The sequence below is a fragment of the Pogoniulus pusillus genome, chromosome 2 (genome assembly GCF_015220805.1).
Source record: "Pogoniulus pusillus isolate bPogPus1 chromosome 2, bPogPus1.pri, whole genome shotgun sequence".
Classification (NCBI taxonomy): Eukaryota; Metazoa; Chordata; class Aves; order Piciformes; family Lybiidae; genus Pogoniulus; species Pogoniulus pusillus.
The window spans coordinates 45,277,995-45,304,211 of record NC_087265.1 but is presented as its reverse complement, the minus strand read 5'-3'; the positions used below and the strand labels follow the sequence as shown (position 1 = coordinate 45,304,211).

Sequence of the window (26,217 nt, the reverse complement as noted above, 5' to 3'; positions counted from 1 at the left end):
GTTTTTTTGGGGTTTCTTTTTTACTACAACCTGTAAATCAAAGTTAAACAGCAACAGTTCAAAAGTTAAACAGCAACACATCTCTAATAGCCTGCAGTTTAACTCATATCTCTGATTATGATTTGGAAACCTGAGACAAAAAATGTTCCACCAGGTCTTTAATATACTATAGAATACTCAAAGCCCATGGTGCAAGAAAGTGTTGCTTCCTAATAACAGGATTTTTTTCCTGTTGTTTGAGCTTTGATTGCTTACTTTTACATGATGTTTCAGGTGGAAAATTCATTGCAACACATTACCCCAATCTAAAGCAGATGCTCGTTACCCTGGCTCTCTGATAGCACAATTTTCCCTTAGGCTGCTCTAAGCCCTGGTTTTGTTGAGCAGCAGTAATTCGTGTGGTATTTCACTAATGATACTACTTATGCTGGATTCTGTGAAGTGAGATCATTGCTTGCATTCTATTTCTATTTTTAAACAGCAATACATTTAAAACAGTGAGCAGTGTGTGTTTGTATAAATGTAAATTGCATATGTGCTTGTATGTATAGGCAGCAGCAGCAGCTGCAGCAGCTGACTCAAGAGATTATAGTGGAGTAGGTGGAATAGGTGGATTCTCCGAAAGTTCTTCTGAGGCATCAAAACTAAGCTCAAAGAGTGCTAAAGAGAGGAGGAATAGAAGAAAGAAAAAAAAGCAAAAAGAACAATCTGAAGGCGAGGAGAAGGATGGGGAAGAATTTCACAAGTCTGAATCAGAGGACAGCATCAAAAGGAAAGGTTTCCGATTTTCCATTGAGGGGAACAGACTGACATACGAAAAGAGATTTTCTTCCCCACACCAGGTACCATAGTATCATTACCTCTTAAATGCCTTTGTTACCTAACTGTCATATAAACAAGACCATGTAAAGTAGTTTGATCGATGCCACAGATTCTTCACTATCATAAGTCAAAGTGAAATCAAGCTAATAATTGCCACTAAAGATGAAATTAAGTATTTGAGAGATGTGAGTCTTATTCTGAATTTGTGTGTGAAAAAATCATGTCTATTAATTAAAATGAGTTGTATTTCAAATTTCTTCATGAAATGGACCTACCTCCCCATCAAGATGGGTGTATTCAGCATGATTGATGGCTTCAAATTTGGTGCACAAAGGAATTTCATTTTTTAAATGAAAAGTGCTGGAACTTGGTATGCAAAAAAAAAACCTCCAGTAGAAATGGCATAATTATTCACATGAAATCTGGCAAACCATTTGATGTGAGACTATTAATTCTGTTATCTTAAAGAAGGTGGAAATATGTGTGACAATGTGTCCTTGCATGTGTGTTCTCTTACATTGAAACACCAGTGACTCAGACTGCCATCTGCATCTCCATCCAGACGTGTATTTCATTTAGTAGCTGTGTTATGTTATCCCTTTGGCAGTTTTCAGAGCTCCTTGTCATGTGCCCACCTCTGATTCTCCCCTCAGCACAAGTCCAGGTCTCACATGCATTCTGTCTTCTTTTCTGCCCCTTTGTGTGCCTCAATATCCTTCTTCCTTTTAACCCCACCTTCTTGATTCTCCCTGATCTTTATGACTTGCTTTCTCCCTCTTTTAAGTCGCTATTATTAAACTCATTCCTTCCTTTTTAATCTTCTTCTTCTCTTCCTGTCCCTGCAAAGCCTGTTTCATCCTTAAATAGATCGTGAGCATTCAGATTCTCTTCATGTATCACTTCTCCAGTTCCTGTTCTCAAAGAAGCTCAGACCTCTCCATCCAGTATTTTCTTATTAAGGGCTGTCCTCCTTAGATCAGACTGCAGTGGGAATATAATGTTTCTAGCTTCTTATTTCTGACAACTTAACTCCTCCTTCCATTTACTTCCTAATGTACTTCCTTTTTAAATACAACTGCATCCTTCCCCCTCCCCCCCACCTTTCTCCTCTTGGTCTGCCACCGTTTTATGTTAACTGTCTACTCCCTGTAAAACTTTGTTAGTGAATTTAATTAGTTGTGACTCATTCTGTGCCTTATACAAATTTTCACATTTATATCCATTGACTTCAACTTCATGTTGAAGACTCACCTGATCCCTTAGGTGCATATTCTTGCTTGTGTCTTCATTGAAACTTCAGCCTTATTCAACTGCAGCTCAGTTCATCCATCTTGTAAGAAACGAAGCATTCCTCATACAACTCACTTCTCTGACCTTTTTGTTCCCAAGTTCGTTTACAGTTGTTTATTATGACAATCTAGCAATACCCACCCCTCTGATTTTCCACCCCTAGTTCCTTTTCATTTTGGGTTCTAGCCACTAAATGGAAATCTCACTCATGAGTTTTTAATAACCTTTTCCTAGACAAAACTCAGGGTTTTTATCACATCTTTTGACATTTTCCTTGACATCCCACTTGCCTTCAGTGTAACTGACCATTCTATTCTTCTTCAAAACTTACTGTTTCCAGCACTCATGATTTTGTCTCCTCTCAATTCTCCTGGTTTGGTTGTCCTTTTAAAGGATCCTTTTACCCTTCTGACATTTTTCAGGAAAAAGGGGTTTCCAGAAGGCATTTTGATAGTTCCCTCCTATCTCTCTCCCCATCTCTCTCTCTCTTTTTTTAATCCTATGATGGACCCACAAATGTAAATATTTTTAAACTTGAACCTCCTACCATGACCCAGTTACTGCTATATTCATCAAGAATGTTGATGTTGCAAAGCACTAACCTATGTCATTGCTTTTACCTAATCTGCTAGTCAATATATCTACCAAAAGCTATTTTTTTAATGCCATAAAACATACTGTGCCTAAAGTGCTTCCCAACCCACCTTGTCTACTTACTGACCTATGCCAGCATTCATAACCTTCTGTTAAATTTTCAAACTAGTTTCTTTGAGCTTTTTCTGATACGCTGCCCCTCATGCTTGGAAGAAGCTTCCATGAATTTCCACAGAACACTTCATTGCTTTCCTCAAATCCCTCTTTAAAACTCTCTTTTACCATGCTGCCTACAGAAAGCTTGACAGGGAAGTGACTTCAGGTGAGCTAAGACCACTGTTTATCATACCCATTGATTTTGCCTCCTTGTATTCCCTCTCTTTTTGTACTCATCTGTGGTGTTACCCTTAGGTGATAAGTTCTTTGCACAGTGCCTTTTTGTTCTGCATTTTGCAGTACTTAAACCAATGGGGCTCAGGTCCATAAAGATAAGTTGCAGAAGAGAAACAGACACTGCTTTGTTATGTATCATCTGTTCATAGAGTTGTTGGGTGAAATCAGGTGCTATGCTAATCAAGTCAAGAGAATCACTGACATCTATTAAAGTTAATTCATGTATGTGTAATTATGTGCAAGATTAGAGCATTGGTTTAACTCTGAACCTGATAAGATCCTCCTGTGCAGAATATTTACTCACAAGAGTAAACTGATGAACATTAGTGAGACTGTTCATAAAAAAACTACAGGCATATTTTTACGTATTCAGGATACCTAAGGCTTAGAAACACAAAACCAACAAAATAAAACCCCAAACCATCACCTTATTCTGGCCTACTTGACTGGTATCTAAAAGAAAATATTACTTTTAACTAAGCAATATTTGGGAGCTACTTCTGTGTGTGCAGACTGAGTTGCAGAAAACTTGTCTAAAAGTTTCTTTTACTCAGCCTGCCAGACTAATGCCAGCCTGGGCTAAATACTGTCTGGATGTGCATACTCAGTTTATGAACAGCTGGTAATGAAACAGGCAGAGGAAACAATTCTGTCAAGCAGTTTCTTTTACTCTAAACCAACTGATTTTGTATATCCAGTGTAGTAAAATAACTAGTCTTTGTCTGTCACTTACGTGCTCTTTGTTTACTACCCAAAAAGGAGTGCATTGGGGGTGGGTTGTAGTGGTGCATTTCTTTGTAGATTACCTTACCCTTCAAGACATATTAACACCGTGGGGTTTTCTCCTCTCTCTGAAAACATTACATTTGAAAGGATTTTGATCTGATAATAATTATCTCTATTTGCCTGCAGTCTTTGCTGAGCATTCGAGGCTCCCTGTTTTCCCCAAGGCGCAATAGCAGAACGAGTCTTTTCAGCTTCAGAGGTCGAGCAAAGGATGTAGGATCTGAAAACGACTTTGCTGATGATGAGCACAGCACTTTTGAAGACAATGAGAGCAGAAGAGATTCTCTCTTTGTTCCTCATAGACACGGCGAACGGCGCAACAGTAACATTAGTCAGGCCAGTAGGTCATCCAGGACAATACCTCCGCTGCCAGCAAATGGGAAGATGCACAGCACTGTGGATTGCAATGGAGTAGTTTCTTTAGTCGGTGGGCCACCAGCTTTGTCACCTACTGGACAGCTTCTGCCAGAGGTGATGATTGATAAAGCAGCCACTGCTAGCAATGTAAGAAAGTCTGCAATAGCTCAGGCATGATGTATGATCAGCTGCTCTTTTTAAATTACAAAATTTAGTCACTTGGGCATGATTCCTTTTCTGACCAGGCTCTGAATGCTCTTTTTATATATTCCAGCTATAAGATAAAGCAGAAAGTGAAATTGTGTAGCTCTCATGAACAAAATATTTGAAGATAAATGCTAATTTACTGGCAGTTAAGAGAATGGCATAGTACACCACTGAATAAATATAGTATATGTAGTCTTATACCTATTGATCCATTATGCTAATTGAAGATCTAAGTGGAAGGTTCTGCATTTGTATATCATTTTATATTTGCTTAATGGAATATATTAAATGAGTATTTAACTTCCCAATGGCCATATACAAAACTTCTGCTGTAACACTGATAGTACAACTGACAGGGATTGTGATAGTGTTCCTGTAGCAAAGTTATTTTTTCCTAGTTTATTTCATTTTGCTTGAAAATGTGTACCAGGGGATTGAAAATGTATTCAAAATGAAGAGTTATCTTAAGGAAATACTCTTAGTGCTTTTACTGCTAGCTATATGGCTGTGCATTTTCATCTTTAGGTAAAAGACTTCACTGCCTCATTAGGAAGATATTTGTAGCAGGGCTCACTGACAAGCATGTTTTTATAGTCTAGAAACTGTTTATAGTCTAAAATCTGTTTTAATGCCTCATCCCTGTTTCCATTAAATACTTAAAACACATTGCTTAAGCACAAGAGCAATCCTACTGATGTATTTGTCCATTTGCTATGCATAAAGTTAGCCATGGATTAGTTTATTGCAAAACCACGACATAAATGGGACATGGTGCAGGACAGCAGAGTCGTATATATATAAATCATAGTTCTGTAATAATTTATAGCACTGCTCTTGTTAAATGAACAATTAATAGACTATTTTACCAGTGTTTTATTTGCAGGGCACTACTACAGAAACTGATTTAAGGAAGAGACGGTCTAGTTCTTACCACGTCCCTATGGACTACCTGACAGACCCTAGTGCACGGCAAAGAGCAATGAGTATAGCCAGCATGCTTACAAACACCATGGAAGGTATGTAACACAGATTTTTTTGTGTGACAAGGCCATAAAGTCCTGCTAAATGTACAATACATTAAGTAGTAGTGCTGTTTTAAGGTAGTTATTTCAGCCTAAAGGATACAGGCAAGATGAGATTTCTATAGGGAAGGAACGTTTTGGGTTTGAAGATGGACAGGTATATTTGGATAAGCAGTCAAACTTTCAAAGTACTGATAGATTGGAGATGAAAGCAGTAAGCTTCCAAGCTAAGTACAAGCAGAAAACACCTGATCCATGCAGTCTGCAGTAAATTAATCCCCTTCTACAAATTCAACAGTTGTGCAGTTTCATGAAGGAAGTATCATGTTGGGTTTTTTCCCTGCAAGACTAGGTACAATGAATCTGAATGGTGGATTTAAGCAACTACATGTAAGAAAGAGCAAAACATTACTTTTGAGTCTTAAATAACTATGCCTAAAATAGCAAACGGGAAGGTAATCATGAGATGTTTTGTACATGTGGACCATACTCCTACCTGGAGTACTGTGTGCAGTTCTGGAGCCCCCAACACAGGAAGGACATCAAACTGTTGGAGTGAGTCCAGAGGAGGGCCACGAAGATGATTAGAGTGCTGGAGCAGCTCTGCTGTAAGGACAGGCTACAAGAGCTGAGGCTCTTCAGCCTGGAGAAGAGAAGGCTTCAAAGAGATCTTATAGTGGCTTTCCAGTATCTGAAGGGGACCTATAGGAAGGCTGGGGAGGGAGTATTGACAAGGTCTTGTGATGACAGGATGAGGGGTAATGGGTTTAAACTGGAAAAGAGGAAATTCAAACTAGATGTTAGGAAAGGATTCTTTACAGTGAGGGTGGTGAAACACTGGAACAGGTTGCCCAGGGATGCTCCCTCCCTGGAGGTATTTAAGGCCAGGTTGGATGAGGCCTTGAGCGACCTGTTCTAGTGGGAGGTGTCCCTACCTATGCCGGGGGGTTGCAGCTAGAGGTCTTTGAAGTCTCTTTCAACCTAAACCATTCTATGATTCTATAATACTGTCTAAATAGTCTGACTTCAGGTTTGTTCTAAATTGTTTAGGAAGAAACTCATAGAAGATTTATTCATCCTATGCATAGAATCATAGAATGGTTTAGGTTGGAAAGGACTTTAAATATCACCTAGTTGCAACCTCCTTGCCATCAGCAGGAACACCTTGCACTAGGTCAAGTTGCTCAAAGTGTCATCCAACCTGGCCTTAAACACCTCCCAGGAGGGGGCATCCACTTTTCTAGGCAACTTGTTCCAGTGTGTCACCACATTCACAGTAAAGAATTTCTTCCTAATATACGGGAGAGATTCCAGCACAGGGCCACTAAGATGCTGAGGGGACTGGAGCATCATTCATACAAGGAAAGGGTGAGAAAGCTGGGGCTATCCAGCTTAGGGAAGAGGAGGCTGACGAAGGGATCTTCATGCTTGCCAATATCTAAGAGGTGGGTGTCAGGAAGATGGGGGCAGACTTTATTCAGTAGTCCCCAGTGACAGGACAAGAGATAATGGACATAAACTTGAACGTACAAAATTTCATCTAAACATGAGAAGGACCTTCTTTACTTTGTGGGTGGCAGAGCACTGGAACAGGCTGCCCAGAGAGGTTTTAGAATTTCCATCTCTGGAAACACTCAAAACCTGCCTGGATGTACTCCTGTGTGATCTGCTTTAGGTAACTCTGCCTTGGCTCAGACTTGGTGATCTTCAGAGATCCCTTCCAACCCCTACCATTCTGTAATTCTATGAACATCTAATCTAAATCTAACCTCTCTCAGCTTAGAACCATTACCCCTTGTCCTATTACTATCTCTTTGCTGTAGGCCTCCTTTGAGTACTGGAGGGCCACTATAAGGTCTCACCAGAGCCTTTTCCAGGCTTAGTAATCATGACCCTTTCAGCCTGTCCTCACAGGGAAGATGCTTCAGCCCCCTAATCATCTTCATGACCTCCTCTAGACCCATCCAAGCAGGTCCATAGATTTCTTATGCTGGGCACCCTAGAACTGAATGCAGTTTCTCTAGGTGGGGTCTCTGAAGAGAAGAGTAGATCAGAATGTTAGAATCACCTCCCTAGACCTGGTGGCCACGTGTCTTTCAATGCAGCCCAGGATAAGATTGGCTTTCTGGGCTGCAAGTACACATTACTCACTCATAACCAATTTTTCACCCAAATCCTTCTCCTCAGGGTTACTTTCAATCCATTCATCATCCAGCTTGTATGCCAGATTTCTAAGACAAATATATATTTTGCATCTTAAGTAGCATTTGCTCCTGAATAGTTATTTAATCTTGAATATTTACTATTCATTTTACATCAAAATTAAACCACAGTAGGATTATGTTTGATTTTTTCTTTTGACTGACAGCACCTCAAGGAAATATCTAGGTCACTAGAGCAGAGAAATATGTTTTCAATGTTATTTTCATTTTTCCTCTCTAGAACTGGAAGAATCCAGACAGAAATGCCCACCATGCTGGTATAAATTTGCTAACACTTGCTTGATTTGGGACTGCTGTACTCCCTGGCTGAAAGTAAAGCATATTGTAAATTTAATTGTGATGGACCCATTCGTCGACCTGGCCATTACTATCTGCATTGTCCTAAACACCTTGTTCATGGCCATGGAGCACTATCCAATGACTGATCAATTCAGTGGTGTACTTTCAGTAGGAAACCTTGTAAGTCTTTCATGATATGTATGTGAAATGCATTTTTCTTAACTCATTCTTTTGTGCTTTATGGGCATGTGTTTAAAAGGAAAGGTTGACTACATATTTACAGGCTTGAGATAGCTGACTTTAAACTTAAGCTTTACTCCTTCCCCTTTTGTTGGCACCTGTGGATTTCACCACTCTTGCTTTATGGAGCAAAGACAGTGAGATTCATTGTCAATATGCATTTTGGTTTGTTTTTTAACTTACAGCTTCTCTCATTGAAGCTGGCTCTTGGGAATCATAAGGACTTTCAGCTCCATTCCCACACCTGTTCCACTTCTCACTAGTGTCTCCTTCGGTCCTGGGTGTTCAGGGAATTGCAAAGGGGCAAATCCCCATGCTTGCTGTGTTACAGATGTACTGCAACTCCCCAAGAAACAGTGTCTTCTTCAGATCCTCCTGAAGAAGAGTAATTCTGGTCATCTTTCAGGGTTATTATTTTTTTCTCCCAAGGGCAAAGATGAGATATATGGAAATAAAGCTGAGTGTTACAATCAGAAGAGGTTCTGTGTGTCAGTAACTATAATTGCATATTAGCAGGCTAGGTAAAAACAAACCCCATATTTTTCCCATTTACCTCTTTCCTTTGGAAACCAAATATTGTGATGCATGAATTTAATTCCTAACTCCAATGTGTGGCATTTTAGACAAGCTGTTCAGATTCATCAGGGGCTGCTTGTTGAAGATGTAACTTACCAAAAGTTGGTACCATTAGTTTTCTTTTTGAAGTGTTACCTCACTCAGCCTCAGTAAGAAACTGTATCTACCTTGCAGGTGTTTACAGGAATTTTCACAGCAGAAATGTTTCTCAAGATAATTGCCATGGATCCTTACTATTATTTTCAAGAGGGCTGGAATATTTTTGATGGTTTTATCGTGAGCCTTAGTTTAATGGAGCTTGGCCTTGCAAATGTAGAAGGGCTGTCTGTACTTCGCTCATTCCGATTGGTAAATATACTAAGTGAAATATGTTTCTATATCATTTTGTGCATGTATGTTGTGCTTTTTTTATGTGGGCAGAGGCCAAGGGGATGAGATTTAACAAGGCCAAGTGCAGGGTTCTACACTCTGGCCACAACAACCCCAAGCAGCACTACAGGCTGGGGACAGAGTGGCTGAGAGCAGCCAGGAAGAAAGAGATGTGGGGATACTGGTGGATAGTAGCTGAAGATGAGGCAGCAGTGTGCCCAGGTGGCCAAGAGAGCCAATGGCCTCTTGGCCTGTATCAGGAACAGTGTGGCCAGTAGTACAAGGGAGGTTATTCTGCCCCTGTACTCAACACTGGTCAGGCCACACCTTGAGTGCTGTGCCCAGTTCTGGGCTCCTCAATTCAAGAGAAATATTGAGATACTGGAACATGTCCAGACCAGAGCAGTGAAGCTGGTGAGAGGTCTGGAGCACAGCCCTGTGAGGAGAGGCTGAGGGAGCTGGGAGTGTTTAGCCTGGAGAAGAGGAGGCTCAGGGATGACCTCATTGCTGTCTGCAACTACCTGAAAGGGAGGCTGTAGCCAGGTGGGGGTTGATCTCTTCTGCCAAGCAACTAGCAACAGAACAAGGGGACACAGTCTCAAGCTGTGCCAGGGGAGGTCTAGGCTGGATGTTAGGAGGAAGTTGTTGCCGGAGAGAATGACTGGGATTGGAATGGGTTGCCCAGGGAGGTGGTGGAGTCTCCATCCCTGGAGGTGTTCAGGCAAAGCCTGGCTGAGGCACTTAGTGCCATGGTCTAGTTGACTGGCTAGGGCTGGGTGCTAGGTTGGACTGGCTGATCTTGGAGCTCTCTTCCAACCTGGTTGATTCTATGATTCTGTGATCTGTGTATTTTGTTTATGTTTCATGTCATATATGTTTCTCTTCTTTCAGTTGTCTGAACACTTGCCATGTATTCCAACTAATTTCATTTTTATATTTCTCAAGTTGCACTTCAATATAACATTTTCCTTTGTTTTTCTCCCTCTTGCATGACAAACTTTGTAAGACATATTAAGTTACTTCAAATGATAGAAAACACATTGTTAAAGTTACTTACAAGTAAGTTGTTTGCTGGTTGTTAGCAGCTCCAGCTTGTTTCTCTTTCTAGGGAAACTCCTTATTCAATCTCTCTGCCAGTTAAGATGAAGGAGATCTGGAAGCCTCTGTACACATACAATTAGCAGCTCCAGCTTGTTTCCCTTTCTAGGGAAACTCCTTATTCCTTCTCTCTGCCAGTTAAGATGAAGGAGATCTGGAAACCTCTGTACACATACAATTAGCAGCTCCAGCTTGTTTCCCTTTCTAGGGGAACTCCTTATCCCTTCTCTCTGCCAGTTAAGATGAAGGAGATCTGGAAACCTCTGTACACATACAATTAGCAGCTCCAGCTTGTTTCCCTTTCTAGGGGAACTCCTTATCCCTTCTCTCTGCCAGTTAAGATGAAGGAGATCTGGAAACCTCTGTACACATACAATCCTGTTAAACTGAGCACATTCCTTATGTGCTGGGGGATTTTTAGTAATATTTTTTTTTAGAGTTAATTAAAGGTGAAAGTCTTTTGTCCAATGTGCCCAACAAGTACAACTTGTTTATAAAAATCTCAAGTCACCCAAAGAGGAACAGTTCTGAATTGGAGCCTGTGATAGTTACAGTGCAGTTGAAGTGAACATAGAGACAGTATTTATTACTTCTTACAACTTGAATCAGGACTTGTGACTACTGATGTCTGGCAGTGGACAAAGAATTGAAAACATGAATTTTGTAACTAAAAGTTCTGCAAGTTATGAGACATTATTTTAGACAGAGGGTAACTGCAATGTGAAGTGTGTGGCAATCATTTCATTACAGTTAGGAACATGAATAATTGTAGGCTTTTCTGTTTTGCAGCTTCGAGTGTTCAAACTGGCAAAATCATGGCCAACTCTAAATATGCTGATTAAGATCATTGGCAACTCAGTGGGAGCTCTGGGGAATCTGACCCTGGTGCTGGCCATCATCGTGTTCATTTTTGCTGTGGTTGGGATGCAGCTGTTTGGGAAAAGCTACAAGGAATGTGTCTGCAAGATCTCCAGTGACTGTGAACTTCCACGCTGGCACATGCATGACTTTTTCCACTCTTTCTTGATTGTGTTTCGAGTGCTGTGTGGAGAATGGATAGAAACAATGTGGGACTGCATGGAGGTTGCAGGCCAAACCATGTGCCTTACAGTCTTCATGATGGTCATGGTGATTGGAAACCTAGTGGTATGTAAAACTATTGGAACACGTTTCCTGGTTTTATGTTTTAGAAATCAGAGGTAAAGACTGGAGTAGGACTTTAGAAGATTGTGTAATTTGTTTGCCTTTTCTCTAAACCAGGTTGAAATGTACCTTGATTATTTATGAGAAAGGTTTTTTCTATGCTTTCTTTTAAATCTCCAGTAAGTTTCTAACCTCTTTAATGAGATAAATACTGAACTATAGTTAAAAATATGGATTTGTTTGGGTTTTTTTAAGCTAACTTAAATCACTTTCTACAGCAAATTAAATTGACTAGTCTCAATAGTGATGGAAAACACTTAAGGTGTTCAAGAAAAGACTGGATGAGCCACTTAGTGCCATGGCCTAGTCAGTTGGATAGGGCTGGGCAATGGATTGGACTGGATGATCTTGGAGGTCTCTTCCAACCTTCCCAGGCAAGCAGCAACAGAGCAAGGGGACATAGTCTCAAGTTGTGGTGGGGGAGGTCTAGGCTGGATGTTAAGAGGAAGTTCTTCCCAGAAGGAGTGATTTGCCATTGGAATGGGCTGCCCAGGGAGGTAGTGGAGTTGTTGTCCCTGGAGGTGTTCAAGAAAAGCCTGGATGAGGCACTTAGTGCCATGGTCTGGTTGATTGGCCAGGGCTGGGTGATAAGTTGGACTGAATAATCTTGGAGATCTCTTTCAACGTGGTTGATTCTGTGGTTCTGTGATCTTCATGACAACATTTATAACACTTAAAGGTTTACTGTTTCCACTTTAGTCTTCTTTTTCCAAACCCAAATAAGCCTAGCTGTTGATTTCTTTCTCATAGTCTGTCATAATTCCAGGTAGCCCAAATTCCTCTTGCACAACAAAAGAGTTCCTAAAGTTGAGGTGTATCACATTGGTGAACTTTTCATCTCTTAGCTTGTTCTCCTGCACAAAACAAAAATAGACTGTTCTGTTCCAAGCAAATATTTATTATGTTCTGATTTAGAGACACTGAAATTATGGTCTGCTGAATTGTAAAAGACTGGAATTTGCCTACATTCCCCTTACCTGTGAACACTACAGCAGATGTAGCTTGCATGAATTACTATATCATGTAGTAATTCCCTGTTTTGAGGACCAGAGCTGCACTACTTGCAGTGGGTGAGGAAGAAGTGAAGGAAAAGCTCAGATTTCCATCTATATTAGCCAAGTTAAGGTAAATTGGGGTGGTATTTTTTTGCACATTATAATAAAATACTGGAGACAGGTACTGTGGGTATTATGGACTAGAAAGATTAGCGAGAAGGTGTGTTGTATTAAAGTGCTGAATGGAAAACAAAAATCATGCCATAGTGAACAACCCATAATGGAATTACTTTTATGAGTTAAAAAGATCTACTAACTTTTCTCCTTACTGTCTTTTAGGTACTTAACCTCTTTTTGGCCTTGCTGCTGAGCTCCTTCAGTTCAGACAACCTCGCTGCTACAGACGACGATAACGAGATGAACAATCTCCAGATTGCTGTGGCAAGGATTCAGAAGGGAATAGATTATGTGAAGAGGAAAGTGAGAGAATTCATCCAAAAAGCCTTCGTTAGAAAGCAGAAAGTTTTAGACGAGATCAAACCCCTCGAAGACCTAAATAACAAAAAAGACAGCTATATTTCCAACCACACAATAGTAGAGATAGGTAAAAACCTCACCTATCTTAAGGAAGGGAATGGAACTACCAGTGGCATAGGCAGCAGCGTGGAAAAATATGTTGTTGATGAAAGTGATTACATGTCATTCATAAACAACCCAAGCCTCACCGTGACAGTGCCAATTGCTGTCGGGGAATCAGACTTTGAAAATTTAAATACAGAGGAGTTCAGCAGTGAGTCAGATCTGGAAGAAAGCAAGGAGGTAAGGCTGTTTCTCTATTTAAATTTCTCTCGTGCTTTGCTTTTCTTCCCAAGGTTGTTAGAGTTGAATTTAAGTTTTTATTCGATTGCTGTATAACAGCCAGTCACTAGTGGTGTCCCCCAGGAATCAGTGCTGGGCCTGGCCCTGTTCAGTATCTTTAGTGATGATCTGGACCAGGGGACTGAGTTCAGCATCAGTAAGTTTGAAGATGACAGCAAGTTAGGAGCAGGTGTTGATCTGTTGGAAGGTAGGAGAGCCCTGCAGAGGGACCTAGACAGGATGCATGGGTGGGCAGAGGCCAATGGGATGACATTTAACAAGACCAAGTGCAGGGTTCTGCACTTTGGCCACAACAGCCCCAAGCAGCACTGTGGGCTGGGGACAGAGTGGCTGGAAAGCAGCCAAGAAGGAAGGGACCTGGGGGTGCTGGTAGATAGTAGCTGAACATGAGCCAGCACTGTGCCCAGGTAGCCAGGAGAGCCAATGGCATCCTGGCCTGCATCAGGAACAGTGTGGCCAGTAGGACAAGGGAAGTTATTCTTCCCCTGTACTCAACACTGGTCAGGCCACACCTTGAGTGCTGTGTCCAGTTCTGGGCTCCTCAATTCAAGAGAGATGTTGAGGAGCTAGAAGGTGTCCAGAGAAGGGCAGCAAGGCTGGTGAGGGGCGTGGAGCACAGCCCTGTGAGGAGAGGCTAAGGGAGCTGGGGGTGTGCAGCCTGCAGAAGAGGAGGCTCAGGGCTGACCTCATTGCTGTCTACAACTCCCTGAAGGGAGGTTGTAGCCAGGTGGAGTTGGTCTCTCCTGCCAGGCAACCAGCAACAGAACAAGAGGACACAGTCTCAAGTTGTGCTGGGGGAGGTCTAGGCTGGATGTTAGGAGGAAGTTGTTGCCAGAGAGAGTGATTGGCATTGGAATGGGCTGCCCAGGGAGGTGGTGGAGTCACCATCCCTGGAGGTGTTGAAGAAAACTTAGTGCCATGGTCGAGTTTATTGGACAGGACTGGGTGCCCGGTTGGACTGGATGACCTTGGAGGTCTCTTCCAACCTGTCTGATTCTATGATTCTATAGTTCTATGATATACAGACTTCTAATCATGTTTAAGGTAAACTGTTGTAAGGTTGTGTTGGTTTTGAATAAAATGGTATTAGCAGATTGCATTTACAGTCATAATCAAGATGCATAAGATAGCTTTGGGGAAAATTAATACTTTTTTCCCTATTTTATTCATATAATTAACCAGAAAATGAACCAATTTGATATCCCTGGATTACAAAAATCTTAAAACACATGGGAGTTGTGCAGATTTCTCCATGCTTACTTCATCAGAGCAGTTTATATACATTATGTCTGCTTTTTGGAGTGCCTCTTGTCAAATTAACAATTCATTCTGATGCTTTTAACCTTTTTGTTCCAGTTAAAATACATCTTGATACATCATAAGTACATTTGAGTACTGGACCAGCATCACTAAATGATTTCATATCAATCACTAATAAACCTCCATCTGTTAGTAGCAGAAGCAATGAAGAAGTAATGGCCTTATGGTAAAAAAATGATGAAGCTTTGTATCTCACTAAAAGCTTCATTCATACAATGACCCATTGTAATTTTCAAAGCTTTAAGGCATTTGACTGTTACCCACTATGACTGTAATAAACTCTGCCTCTTTCTGGCACAATGTGGTGTCAAATGGACCAATCTGAGCTAGGACATAGTGAGTTACAGTGGATACCAAAGCTGTTATTGTGTTAATAACCCTGTGTTCTGTCCTGCACAACTGTACATGGTGGAGGCATCCCACCTCAAGTGGAGGATGTGCTGTGCTGTGCTTAGTATTGCTGCTGGTTTATTCAGCATTAGCCTGGGTGGTTTTGAACAGGACTGCATACTACAGATGCATAAAGCATCACAGCATTTTCCATAAGTGGCTTCCAAGAGTATAAATATGGCTACAATTCTAGTAATTCTTACCCAGAGGTCCCTTTCTGTACAGCCTGCATCACACAGCCTCAAGCTACGCCAGGGGAAATTTAGGCTTGAGGTGAGGAGAAAGTTCTTCACTGAGAGAGTCATTGGACACTGGAATGGGCTGCCCGGGGAGGTGGTGGAGTCGCCGTCCCTGGAGCTGTTCAAGGCAGGATTGGATGTGGCACTTGGTGCCATGGTCTAGCCTTGAGCTCTGTGGTAAAGGCTTGGACTTGATGATCTATGAGGTCTCTTCCAACCTTGGTGATACTGTGATACATACAGTCCTAACTTCTTGGTTCTTAGCAGAAAGATTTTTCTTGTACTGCAATTTTTTTTTTCAGATTGTGTTCCTGTTTATCTTATTCAGCTAAACTATGGCTTGGGTGTAGAACAACACAGAACTTTTGTAGCTTAGCCCTGGAGTGTTCTGCATAGCAAAGAGAGTGACTATTTGCAACTTTCTTGGTTGGAATATATAGAGTCGGTGAATTCTCTTCTGTCTTTGTGCACAGGATAAGAAAAAGGATTTTCCTCAGGGACTTTTATACCACATAGGACCAGTGCATTTTTCTCTCCTTCCATTGTTCTGTGATTCCATTGTTCTGTTATCCCACTGTAGACTGTTTCAAAACGTCCTGCTGCCAGAGGAGCAGCAAAAGCTACTGCTGATCTGGTGAAATCCCACAGATCAGTGAGCTGAGACATAATGGTTGCATATGGCTGTAATGGTCTGTTTGTAAATCATGTAGTTTCTTGGTATAGACCTGGTCCTGGATTTGTTCTTTTTACCTGCTGATCATTTTCAGGCCCATCTATCACTTTCAGCTTTTTCTCTGCTTAGCAACTAGTGATAGCTAGAGGAGTCGATTGGATAGTGCTAGGTGCTAGGTTGGACTGGATGATCTTGGAGGTCTCTTCCAACCTGGCTGATTCTATGGTCTAGTTGATTGGCTAGGGCTGGGTGCTAGGTTGGACTGGATGATCTTGGAGGTCTCTTCCAGCCTGGTTGATTCTATGATTCTATGTACTGAATGTTTGGAAATAATGCACTTTAACTTAAACTTCTGTACCAGCAAACAGAACATTTTGGATTTCTTCATCACAAAATGCTTATTGCTATCTTGATGGAGTAAGAAATACTTCTCTGTCGTTCCATATTGTCTGTAACGTTAGCCTAATATTCTTTAGCAGTTTCAAGGCTACTGCCAACCTAAACCTGTCATTTAAAAAAACAAATATTCTAAAGGCCTCACTTGGAAAGCGTGGAGAAGATGATGTTATTCTGAAGATACAACTTGCAATGATGCTTCAGATGATACTATTGTATGAATGGCACTAAAAGGAAATCCTCAGATACAGATACAGTCTGAGATACTGACTGTGAAGCTCCAGAAGTATGCACTTGGGAAATCTCTTTGTTTTCAGTATCTGAAGGGGGCCTACAAAAATGCTGGGGAGGGACTTTTTAGGATATTAGGTAGTGACAGGACATGGGGGAATGGAGCAAAGCTGGAGGTGGGGAGGTTCAGACTGGACATGAGGAGGAAGTTGTTGAGCATGAGAGTGGTGAGAGCCTGGAATGGGTTGCCCAGGGAGGTGGTTGAGGCCCTATCCCTGGAGGTGTATAAGGCCAGGCTGGATGAGGCTGTGGCCAGGCTGATCTAAGGTAGGGTGTCCCTGCCCATAGCAGGGGGGTTGGAACTAGATGATCTTGTGGTCCCTTCCAACCCTGACTGATTCTGTGATTCTATAATTGTTATTTTGTGCTCCCACCCATATCACATTATTTCTGCTAACGTTAGTGGTTCTGGTACTGCCACTATCATGGTAGTAGTAACATATGTTTTAAAATCTCCTAGGTAGCTTTTTTCCTGTGGTTATTCTTTTTTCAAGCTATGAAATTGTGTGCATGTTATCTGAAGCTTTAGCAGGTTATAGATCTGATATTAATTTTTAATTGGCAACTCCACTGTTAAAAGTACCTTGGAAGTGTAAGGAGATTCTGCTAATTTCAATGCTGCAAGCTATTAGAGAGAAGTCATTTAAGTATTTTCATTAGTGGTTATTAGATTAATTAGCTGCTGAATTCTGGTTTTAAAATTGTAATCACAAGGCTGTTTTGTACTCTCTTATACTGCAGCTAAAATGATTGTGCAGAAAATCATTTCTGATTCACTCAACAATGGTAGCAAGAAGGCACATGACTTTTGGTGGTGCCTAATAATTTGTGTATCTGTTCTGAGAACAAAATCTTTCCCCTCTACAAAATCTATTTATATTTTTTTAACAGTCAATAATCAGTGGCCTAAATGTAGAAACTACCTTAAATGAGGGACTGAAACCTGAATTTCCCATGTGATTCCCTGATCACCAACTTTCTCCTTTTTGCTGCTTTGTTGCTCACTCAGTCTTTAACTGTTTACTGTATAAGAGCATTTTGTTACTACATGGACCTTACTCAAACCTATAGGCTGGTGGTAGCAGGACTGAGTATGATCACACTGAGAATGGTGCACCTGTTTCTTCAGTGTGTAACAGGATGGTATGACTGCTGGCTGTCTTGGTTAGCCAAGTCTTTGATTTCCCTAAAGGAAAGATCCCAACTGGGTCATTCTACAAGTTGACAAAAATATTGGTTTGAATTCCTATAAGGGAAAATTTCAGTGTGGCCAGTAGGACAAGGGAGGTTATTTTGCCCCTGTACTCAGCATTGGTCAGGCCACACCTTGAGTGCTGTGTCCAGTTCTGGGCTACTCAATTCAAGAGAGATGTTGAGATACTGGAACAAGTCCAGGGAAGGGCAACAAAGCTGGTGAGGGGCCTGGAACACAAACCCTGTGAGGAGAGGCTGAGGGAGCTGGGGGTGTGCAGCTTGCAGAAGAGGAGGCTCAGGGGTGACCTCATTGCTGTCTACAACTCCCTGAAGGGAGGCTGTAGCCAGGTGGGGTTGGTCTCTTCTCCCAGGCAAACAGCAACAGAACAAGGGGACACAGTCTCAAGTTGTGGTGGGGGAGGTCTAGGCTGGATGTTAAGAGGAAGTTGTTGATAGAGAGAGTGATTGGCATTGGAATGGGCTGCCCAGGGAGGTGGTGGAGTCACTGTCCCTGGAGGTGCTGAAGCAAAGCCTGACTGAGGCACTTAGTGCCATGGTCTAGTTGACTGGACAGGGCTGGGTGCTAGGTTGGACTGGATGATCTTGGAGATCTCTACCAACCTGCTTGATTCTGTGACTCTATGAATATTGTACATGCTACTAAGTGTGCATTTACAAGGATTTTTTTTCTTAAACTGCCTGAAACCTAAGATAGAATGAATGATGAGAGCATTATGTCCTTAAGAATGGTAGTAGGGGAATGCAATGTAATAAGGGAATTAGCAAACAAACCCTAAATAACATTTCCTTTAAAGTAGAGCCTTTAACAAATATGGGGCCACTTTGATGAGTCTGTTCTCCTGTATGTAATGGTCTGTGAACCTCAGCTTCATTACTGCTATCCAGCATAGAAACAATATGTTGACTGGATAGGGCTGGGTGCTAGGTTGGCCTGGCTGATCTTGGAGGTCTCTTCCAACCTGGTTGATTCTATGATTCTATTCTATGAATGCAAATACTTTTTTTTCCCTTTTCAGATTCTTAAGTACTGTGGGAATGACTTATATAGAAAATCATACAGTGCATGTATAGTTGTGTAATAATTAGGTTCTTATGGTAAAAGTAAATTCTAGACTGGTAATTACACCAAGATATACCAAGTTACAAGATATTTGTAATGTCTTGAAATATATGGGATCTCCTAGTGCTGTTGCAGACACCTTACTAATGTGTATTTTACTTTAAGCAGTATTCAGTGCAAACGAGCAGAGGTGCTGTGTTCTGAACTTCATTTCCTACCATTCTTACTTCTCACAGGAGTAGAACCAAGCTGGATCAGTCAAGCGGGCAGCTCTGGTGCCTTTTAGCGAGGCAGAGCATCGTGTCACCAGTTTTACACAGGTTACCTAAGCAAGTTATACATCTATATGTATATACTATCTAATCACTTTTTAATGGATATTGACTGCCCTGCATGCTCTTCAGCTATGACCCTGTCCCATTCATTGCAATACAGTACAAACATGCACAGCTGCTCTCTGCTGGGTCACGGGACTCGCATCACAGCATGGTCAGGCAAGATTGGAAGCTCCAATATTTCTGTGGTTCAGATGCAATACTTTCTGTGGTATTTTAATAGTATCTTGCAGTGCATGCTATGTACCTTTCCCAATCATGATGGTAAAGTTTTCAGGATTCTGGTTTTGAAGGGGTTTCTCTCCTTTCAAAGGAAGTTGGAATATGTAACACATAAGCTGTGTTTCTCTTAAGAAGCTTATCTAAGTCCATCTATAAATTATTCTGCTGATGAAAAAGCTGCTAGCTGTTTTGGAAGGCTTTTGTACTATTGTATTTTAGCTTACAGTGGAGGTAACTTGCAAGGTCATGATAGTCACATTTTTGTTTCTCATGATTTTTTTTTCTTAGAAATGCTTTTCTTCAATACTTGCATAAGCATTGCATTATTTTGGAGATTAATATGCAGTATTTGAAGTATCATTAAGCATGAAATGAATTTACTTTCCATAGTCCAAGCATGTGGCCATCATTTAGTTAAAAAAAGCTCACACAAAACTGGTATCTGGCTGGTCAAACATTCAGAGATCAGTTCTGCTCTTACTTACACCCACAGTTAAAAGTGTAGAGGTTCAAAGAGAAAACTGATAGCAAGATCTGGTCCAATTCAGTCTTACCATAGCTCTTCAGTTGATGCTCACAAATTGACTAACAGCTAAAATTATTTGCCCCAAGAAATGTTAACTACTTATTATCTTACCAGTCATAAATAATGTTCAGCACTCTAGGAAATAAGATGCAGATTATGGACCAAATGGTGCCCAGCTTCAGAATGATTTACATCTTGCTTATTAAACGTTGCCAGAATATTTGCAACATCATAATTATAGGATGCTGCTTTCAGCAGAGTTAAAGTATACTTAACACGTAGCTTTTTGTCTTATGTTTTGTAAGGAATAATTTCTCTGGTAAGTTGCATTTTGGTTCTAAAATATTATTCAAAATCTTTTGATCCTCTGAAGAATTTAAGCTCAGGATTGAGTGTGAATTGGTTATGTTGTCTCGACATTCATATGTGATTCATAGGGGATGATATTAAGTTGTTAATATTAGCATTAATTGGCATTCACTTCATTAATCTGTATAAACAGCAGTGCCTTGCTCTGTTTGAGAAGTGTCCTTTCACTGTTGCTTGTGTGCACTAAACCTTTTAAAGTATTCAGTGGGAGAACTTTCTCAAACACTTCACTGTTACTGATGGTGCTTTTGCTTTCATCTAACATTCTTGCAAGTAGTGCCATTTATGAAATGCTCATGAATCAAAGTAGATCAAAGGGGTTATGAATAGCAATAAAGCATAGTGGACTATAATTTAGGAATCCTTGCAGTACTTGCAAGGAGTAATCATCAAGAATTGTTTTGCTTTGATTGACAATGTTCTGGGTTTTTTAATTGATAGAACTAATATGCCTGACTGTATAAGCACTAGGAAAAGTGACTTCCAGATTCCACTTAATTGCACCAGTGGAAACACAATGGTACTTGCCAATTCATTGATTTTGGAGGTGATAGAGCTCTGCTGACAAACACTGGATAAGTTTGGCTATAATATTGCTATTTATATCACAGAACATCTCATTGTCATGCTCACATCCACACAGGACTGATAAAATAGACCTCATATAGTTTCCATTGTTCAGCATTTTCACAGGTGTTTGGGAGAAAACTTAAAGCAACCCTCAAATGGTTGTTTCTTTTGGCGCCATCTTCCTGCTTATGTTCTGCTCTTTGCTCCTTCAATCCCTTCAGTTATGATTTCACCAGTGGTAGTGGCATTCTGCCAATCAGGAAATTTCAAGCTTTGTCAAAAAAGTTAAACTAAGAATGATTTAGCTACTCTTACATAATCACCTTCAAAACAAGCAAAGCAATGTTAGAAGCTCAAAGTGGCCTGGCTGTAAGTGAAGCAGAATTGTATGAATCTATGAGATGTTGTCAAGGTTCAGAAAGTAATGACTTAAAAAACTTCCTGACCTAATCTTGGCTGCTGCTTTTTGCAATGCTGCTTTCCACTTTCTACCTTGAAAGCTGAACTAAAATCTCTATCTCATACTGTTCTGTATTGCTGACTAAAGCATGACTGGCAAAGCTGTTGATAGATGTGATGGAAAAGATAACATAGACCTCTATGATAATCAGCACACTGCTACTGTAGGTCCATGTGAGTACTTCCTTCCCCTTGCTGTCTGCTGTGAAAAGAAGGTGGAGCATATACATTCTGAGGTTTTGAAAAGTTGAGCTCTCTGAGAATAATTCCCTTATTAAAAACCATAAATCTGACATTTTAACTCTTGAAGAGCAGCTAATACTTATCCCTGATAAATCTGTTATTATCTGCGTAACTGAATCCTTCTGTAACCTACAAGCATAGCATAAAAAAAGACTTTGAAATTCCTTAGTATTTTATCCAAGACAATGCCTGGGTTTGATGATGATCTTGTTTCTGCAGGTTCATTTGTAAAAGTAAACTGCATACATGTTAAGCATATAGCACTGCTTAAATGCAATTTCTGCAATGCTGGTGAGCAGAGAATTTATCAGATACCAAGATAACTTCAAGATATGCTTAAGTAAATTACTAGATCCTATGCTACATACCCAACATATCACAGTCTACAATTAGAGGTAGTCTAGCCATGCAGCTGGATTCCATGTGTGACCACTGGCATGCCACAATAGATGGTAGAAAGTGTCTTCCTGCATACTAAAGGATACAGACAAAAGAGAATCAGTGATAATATGGTCCATTCCCAGGTGATGTTGTGCTGTACCACATTTCTGGCTTTGTTGCTTTATACTAGAGCAGAAGTCTGCTGCAGAAATATGCAATGGTTACTGGAAAGTTTTCCTAGCACACTGGAAGGAATTGATTTGGTAGAATCTTAAGATGAACCTTCTTAGCCGTTTGCAATGCGCACTAACATTTAGAAGTATTGTACAGAATGGCACAGAATAAATTCAATATAAAAAATACAAAAGATACAAGCAGAAAAAGTAATTCTTTCTGCTGAAAATGTTTAGTGTTTTTTTTTTCTTCCCCAAATGATGCTGAATTATTACAGGATAATTTTTAGAATCTGCTTCTCCCCATCCTGATCAAACTGGGGCTAAATTTAGGTATCACAGACCAGCATGCTAAGGAAATACTCTGTTACATCAACCACAGAAGAATAACTGAATTCTCAGTAGGATAAGGCATTTATTTGTTTCAAGCACCAGCTGCTGTTGATTCAATTTAGGAATTTTCTGTTTAGCTTAACTCCTGTGATTATTATTACAGCTCTTTAAAAGAAGCATACCAGATATTCAGTGGGAAGATACTTGTAAGATACAACTCCTCGCACATACTGACCCCCATAAACAAAGATGGCTTTCTGACATTCCCTATGATTGACAGCTCTAATGACCATGTCCTGCATTTTCCATCTGATGTTTTTGCTCTGTCCTTACAGTGACTATTTCTAATCTTCCATACTGAGTTGTTAATCTTCTACAGTGTCAGTAGTAGGAATTCATTACCCTTTCTTAAACCGAACATGTGCTGATTAACTGCGTAGTATCCGAGTTACTGAATTCTCCTGTAAAAGAATGAGCAGTAGGTCTTTTAAACTTATGGTTTAACCAATTCATAAGTTTTGTTTGCTCTGCTACTACTGCAGCATTCTGCTAGAAATGCTGGCCAGATCGGAATGATGCAAGCAATGCCCATACAAAAATTCTACATAGTACAAAGTCCTATCTCAGCTTAAAAATTTACTGTATTGTATTGCTAAAGGTTCATTTTTAACACCACATATACATTATTGTTTAGAATGTACTTTGTTTTTATGGTATGTCTGACCTTTTCTTAATCTTCCACTGTAAATTGACTTCCACTGATGGTTAAATGCTGTGGTCCTTACTTAAAAACCACAGTGTTTACCCCATACTTCTTGGTTTCTCCATTTTAGAGGCAGTATTCCCCAATGGCCAAACTGCCATGCATTAACTATAATCCAAATATGTTGCAATGGGAAAGGTGTAAAGAATAATCTGCAGGAAAGTGTGCATCTATACATTGGACCTAACCTCACAGATGTTAAAACATGAGATGTGAATATGTAAGCTGCCATTTTCTAAGAAGCATAAAGCAAAAGGGTGTGCAGATATTCTGTGCCTAATAGATCCTGCAATGGATGTGTCCATTTATTTCAGCTTCCTCTAAAATGTGGGCCAGCCTACCACACTACACAAAATCACCACAATACACAAAATCTATGTTAAGGCTACATCCAAATCACAAGACAATATTTTCTCCATGTCATTGGATAAAATCAGAGCGAAGGAGAAAGAAATTAGGCTTCTTTCTGTTTGAAGAAGGTATTTAATATTGTCTGTGATGTAAATCTCCATTAAAGTCTTCTGGTACTTTCTTTTTTCACCTACTAATGCTGTTTGCTTTTTCTTTGCAACAAAACAAATGTGTAGAACTTGGAGCTTCTCAAACATGCTTTGAAGGAATAATGCCTCTAACTTAAGTGTCAAGTGTCAGCAAAGATACATTTTTAACGTTACCATGGACCATTTCTCTGTATAATGTTTTTTTCCCCCCTATAGACTGTATTGTAAATCTGCTTACATCATTCCCTTTACAAAATTAGCTACTTATCAATGCAGCCATTTTACTGATGTTATACTCCACATGGTAATAACATTAGAAGAGTCATAAAATGCCCTTAGCAAACTACTTTTTACTTACTATAGTACTCATATTTGTCTGTTGCCAACAGAATGGGGTGGTATGAAAGAATAATTGTGGCAATTTGGACTACATTATCAGCACAATTCATTGGTGCAATATTGTTTTATGACAGTATTGGTCTAAAAGCTTTTGGGTTTACTTCAGTCTTTAAAAAATTGTTTTAATTTAATTTTGGGGGTTTGTTTTGGAGGGAGTTTCACAGTGATTGTACATGTATGTGTACTGTATCAAAGTAATAAGTAGTTTCAAAATGCACAATGAAGTCAGAAAATGCATTGGCAAGTGAGAATGCAAAATACCAGCTACTGCTCTTACAGTAATGTGCTGCTCCTTTGGAAAGACAGAGAATTAACCTATCCTGTATAACTCATAATATGTGTTTTCATGTCAATGATAATGAAAAGTTTGAATATAAACTTTTTCTGTTTTACAGACTTGATAGAATAACATTTACTGGAGACATGAAAATGCATCTGTGCAGCTTGCTGTTGGTTTGGTCATGATGTTGGAAAATGATTTGTTTTAACACCTGCTATCAGAAGCGTGACCTAAAATGCAGCCACACGATTGGGATAATAAACCAGTGGAAGGCACCCACTGAAATTCCATTTCAGAAGTCTCATGTGTGGCTCAGACTGGCAGTCCAAATAATTTGAGCAATTCCTTGTATGAAAATATGACAATATTTTCAATAGGGAAAATGCAGATGATGTGGTTTCTAATCTTGTGACCTCACCTGTGGTAGAGCAATTTGGCATTATAGATCGTAGATAAGAAATTATTTTCATGCCAGAGCACGGAATACATGCAAAATATGTTGGTATGCATCTCAAACATGAACTTCTCTGCTAAACAGACAAAAAGAAAAATATAACTATGTGGGGTTTTGTTCACAGAAACTGAATGCATCCAGTTCATCAGAAGGCAGCACAGTTGATATTGGACTACCTCAGGAAGGGGAACAACCAGAAGCAGAACCTGAAGAATCTCTCGAGCCAGAGGCTTGTTTTACAGAAGGTAGGAGAAGTAAAATATATTCAAGGTGATTTGGACCTAACTCTGTTGATTTAGGGCAGTCACCTAAGTGCATGTAGCAGTGAAAGCTCCACAAGCCCACATCAAGGTCCTCCTGTGAGATACATCAAAAAGTTTGCAGCTTTATGAGCTGGTGCTGTGGTCTGGACTCAACCGACAAACTGAGCACCAAGCAGCCATTTGCTCACTCCCCTCTGTCCCTCTCACCCCCAGCAGGACTAGGAAGGAGAATCAGGAGGACAAAATTGCATGGGTTAAGATAAGATTGCAGATGACACCAAGCTAGGAGCAGGTGTTGATCTGTTGGAAGGTAGGAGAGCCCTGCAGAGGGACCTGGACAGGCTGGATGGGTGGGCAGGGGCCAATGGGATGAGATTTAACAAGACCAAGTGCAGGGTTCTGCACTTTGGCCACAACAACCCCAAGCAGTGCTACAGGATGTGGACAGAGTGGCTGAGAGCAGCCAGGAAGAAAGGGACCTGGGGGTGCTGGTAGATGGTAGCTAAAGATGAGGCAGCAGTGTGCCCAGGTGGCCAAGAGAGCCAATGGCATCCTGGCCTGCATGAGAAACAGTGTGGCCAGTAGGACAAGGGAGGTTATTCTGCCTCTGTGCTCAGCACTGATCAGGCCACACCTTGAGTGCTGTGTCCAGTTCTGGGCTCCTCAATTCAAGAGAGATGTTGAGGTGCTGGAATGTGTCCAGAGAAGGGTGACAAAGCTGGTGAGGGGCCTGGAACACAAACCCTATGAAGAGAGGCTGAGGGAGCTGGGGTTGTTTAGCCTGGAGAAAAGGAGGCTCAGGGCAGACCTCATTGCTGTCTACAACTACCTGAAGGGAGGTTGTAGCCAGGTGGAGTTGTTCTCTTCTGCCAGGCAAACAGCAACAGAAGAAGGGGACACAGTCTCAAGTTGTGCTGGGGGAGGTCTAGGCTGGATGTTAGGAAGAAGTTTTTGGCAGAGAGAGTGATTGGCATTGGAATGGGCTGCCCAGGGAGGTGGTGGAGTCACCATCCCTGGAGGTGTTGAAGCAA

General features: G+C 40.7%; 1 protein-coding gene across 6 annotated transcripts in view; it reads left to right on the top strand.

Annotated features, from left to right (window-relative positions):
• The window catches only part of SCN2A (sodium voltage-gated channel alpha subunit 2), a 100,828-nt gene that overhangs the window by 50,515 nt on the left and 24,096 nt on the right, over window positions 1-26,217 (top strand). For 4 of the 6 annotated variants that reach the window (XM_064163955.1, XM_064163947.1, XM_064163964.1 and 1 more), the window contains 8 exons: window positions 552-842; window positions 4,012-4,389; window positions 5,333-5,465; window positions 7,914-8,152; window positions 8,963-9,136; window positions 11,045-11,401; window positions 12,793-13,272; window positions 25,048-25,168. In XM_064163955.1, the coding sequence (XP_064020025.1) occupies window positions 552-842; window positions 4,012-4,389; window positions 5,333-5,465; window positions 7,914-8,152; window positions 8,963-9,136; window positions 11,045-11,401; window positions 12,793-13,272; window positions 25,048-25,168 (2,173 nt within the window). The remainder of the gene's footprint in view (window positions 1-551; window positions 843-4,011; window positions 4,390-5,332; window positions 5,466-7,913; window positions 8,153-8,962; window positions 9,137-11,044; window positions 11,402-12,792; window positions 13,273-25,047; window positions 25,169-26,217) is intronic. The other 2 variants (XM_064163972.1, XM_064163982.1) reach the window with 1 other exon arrangement.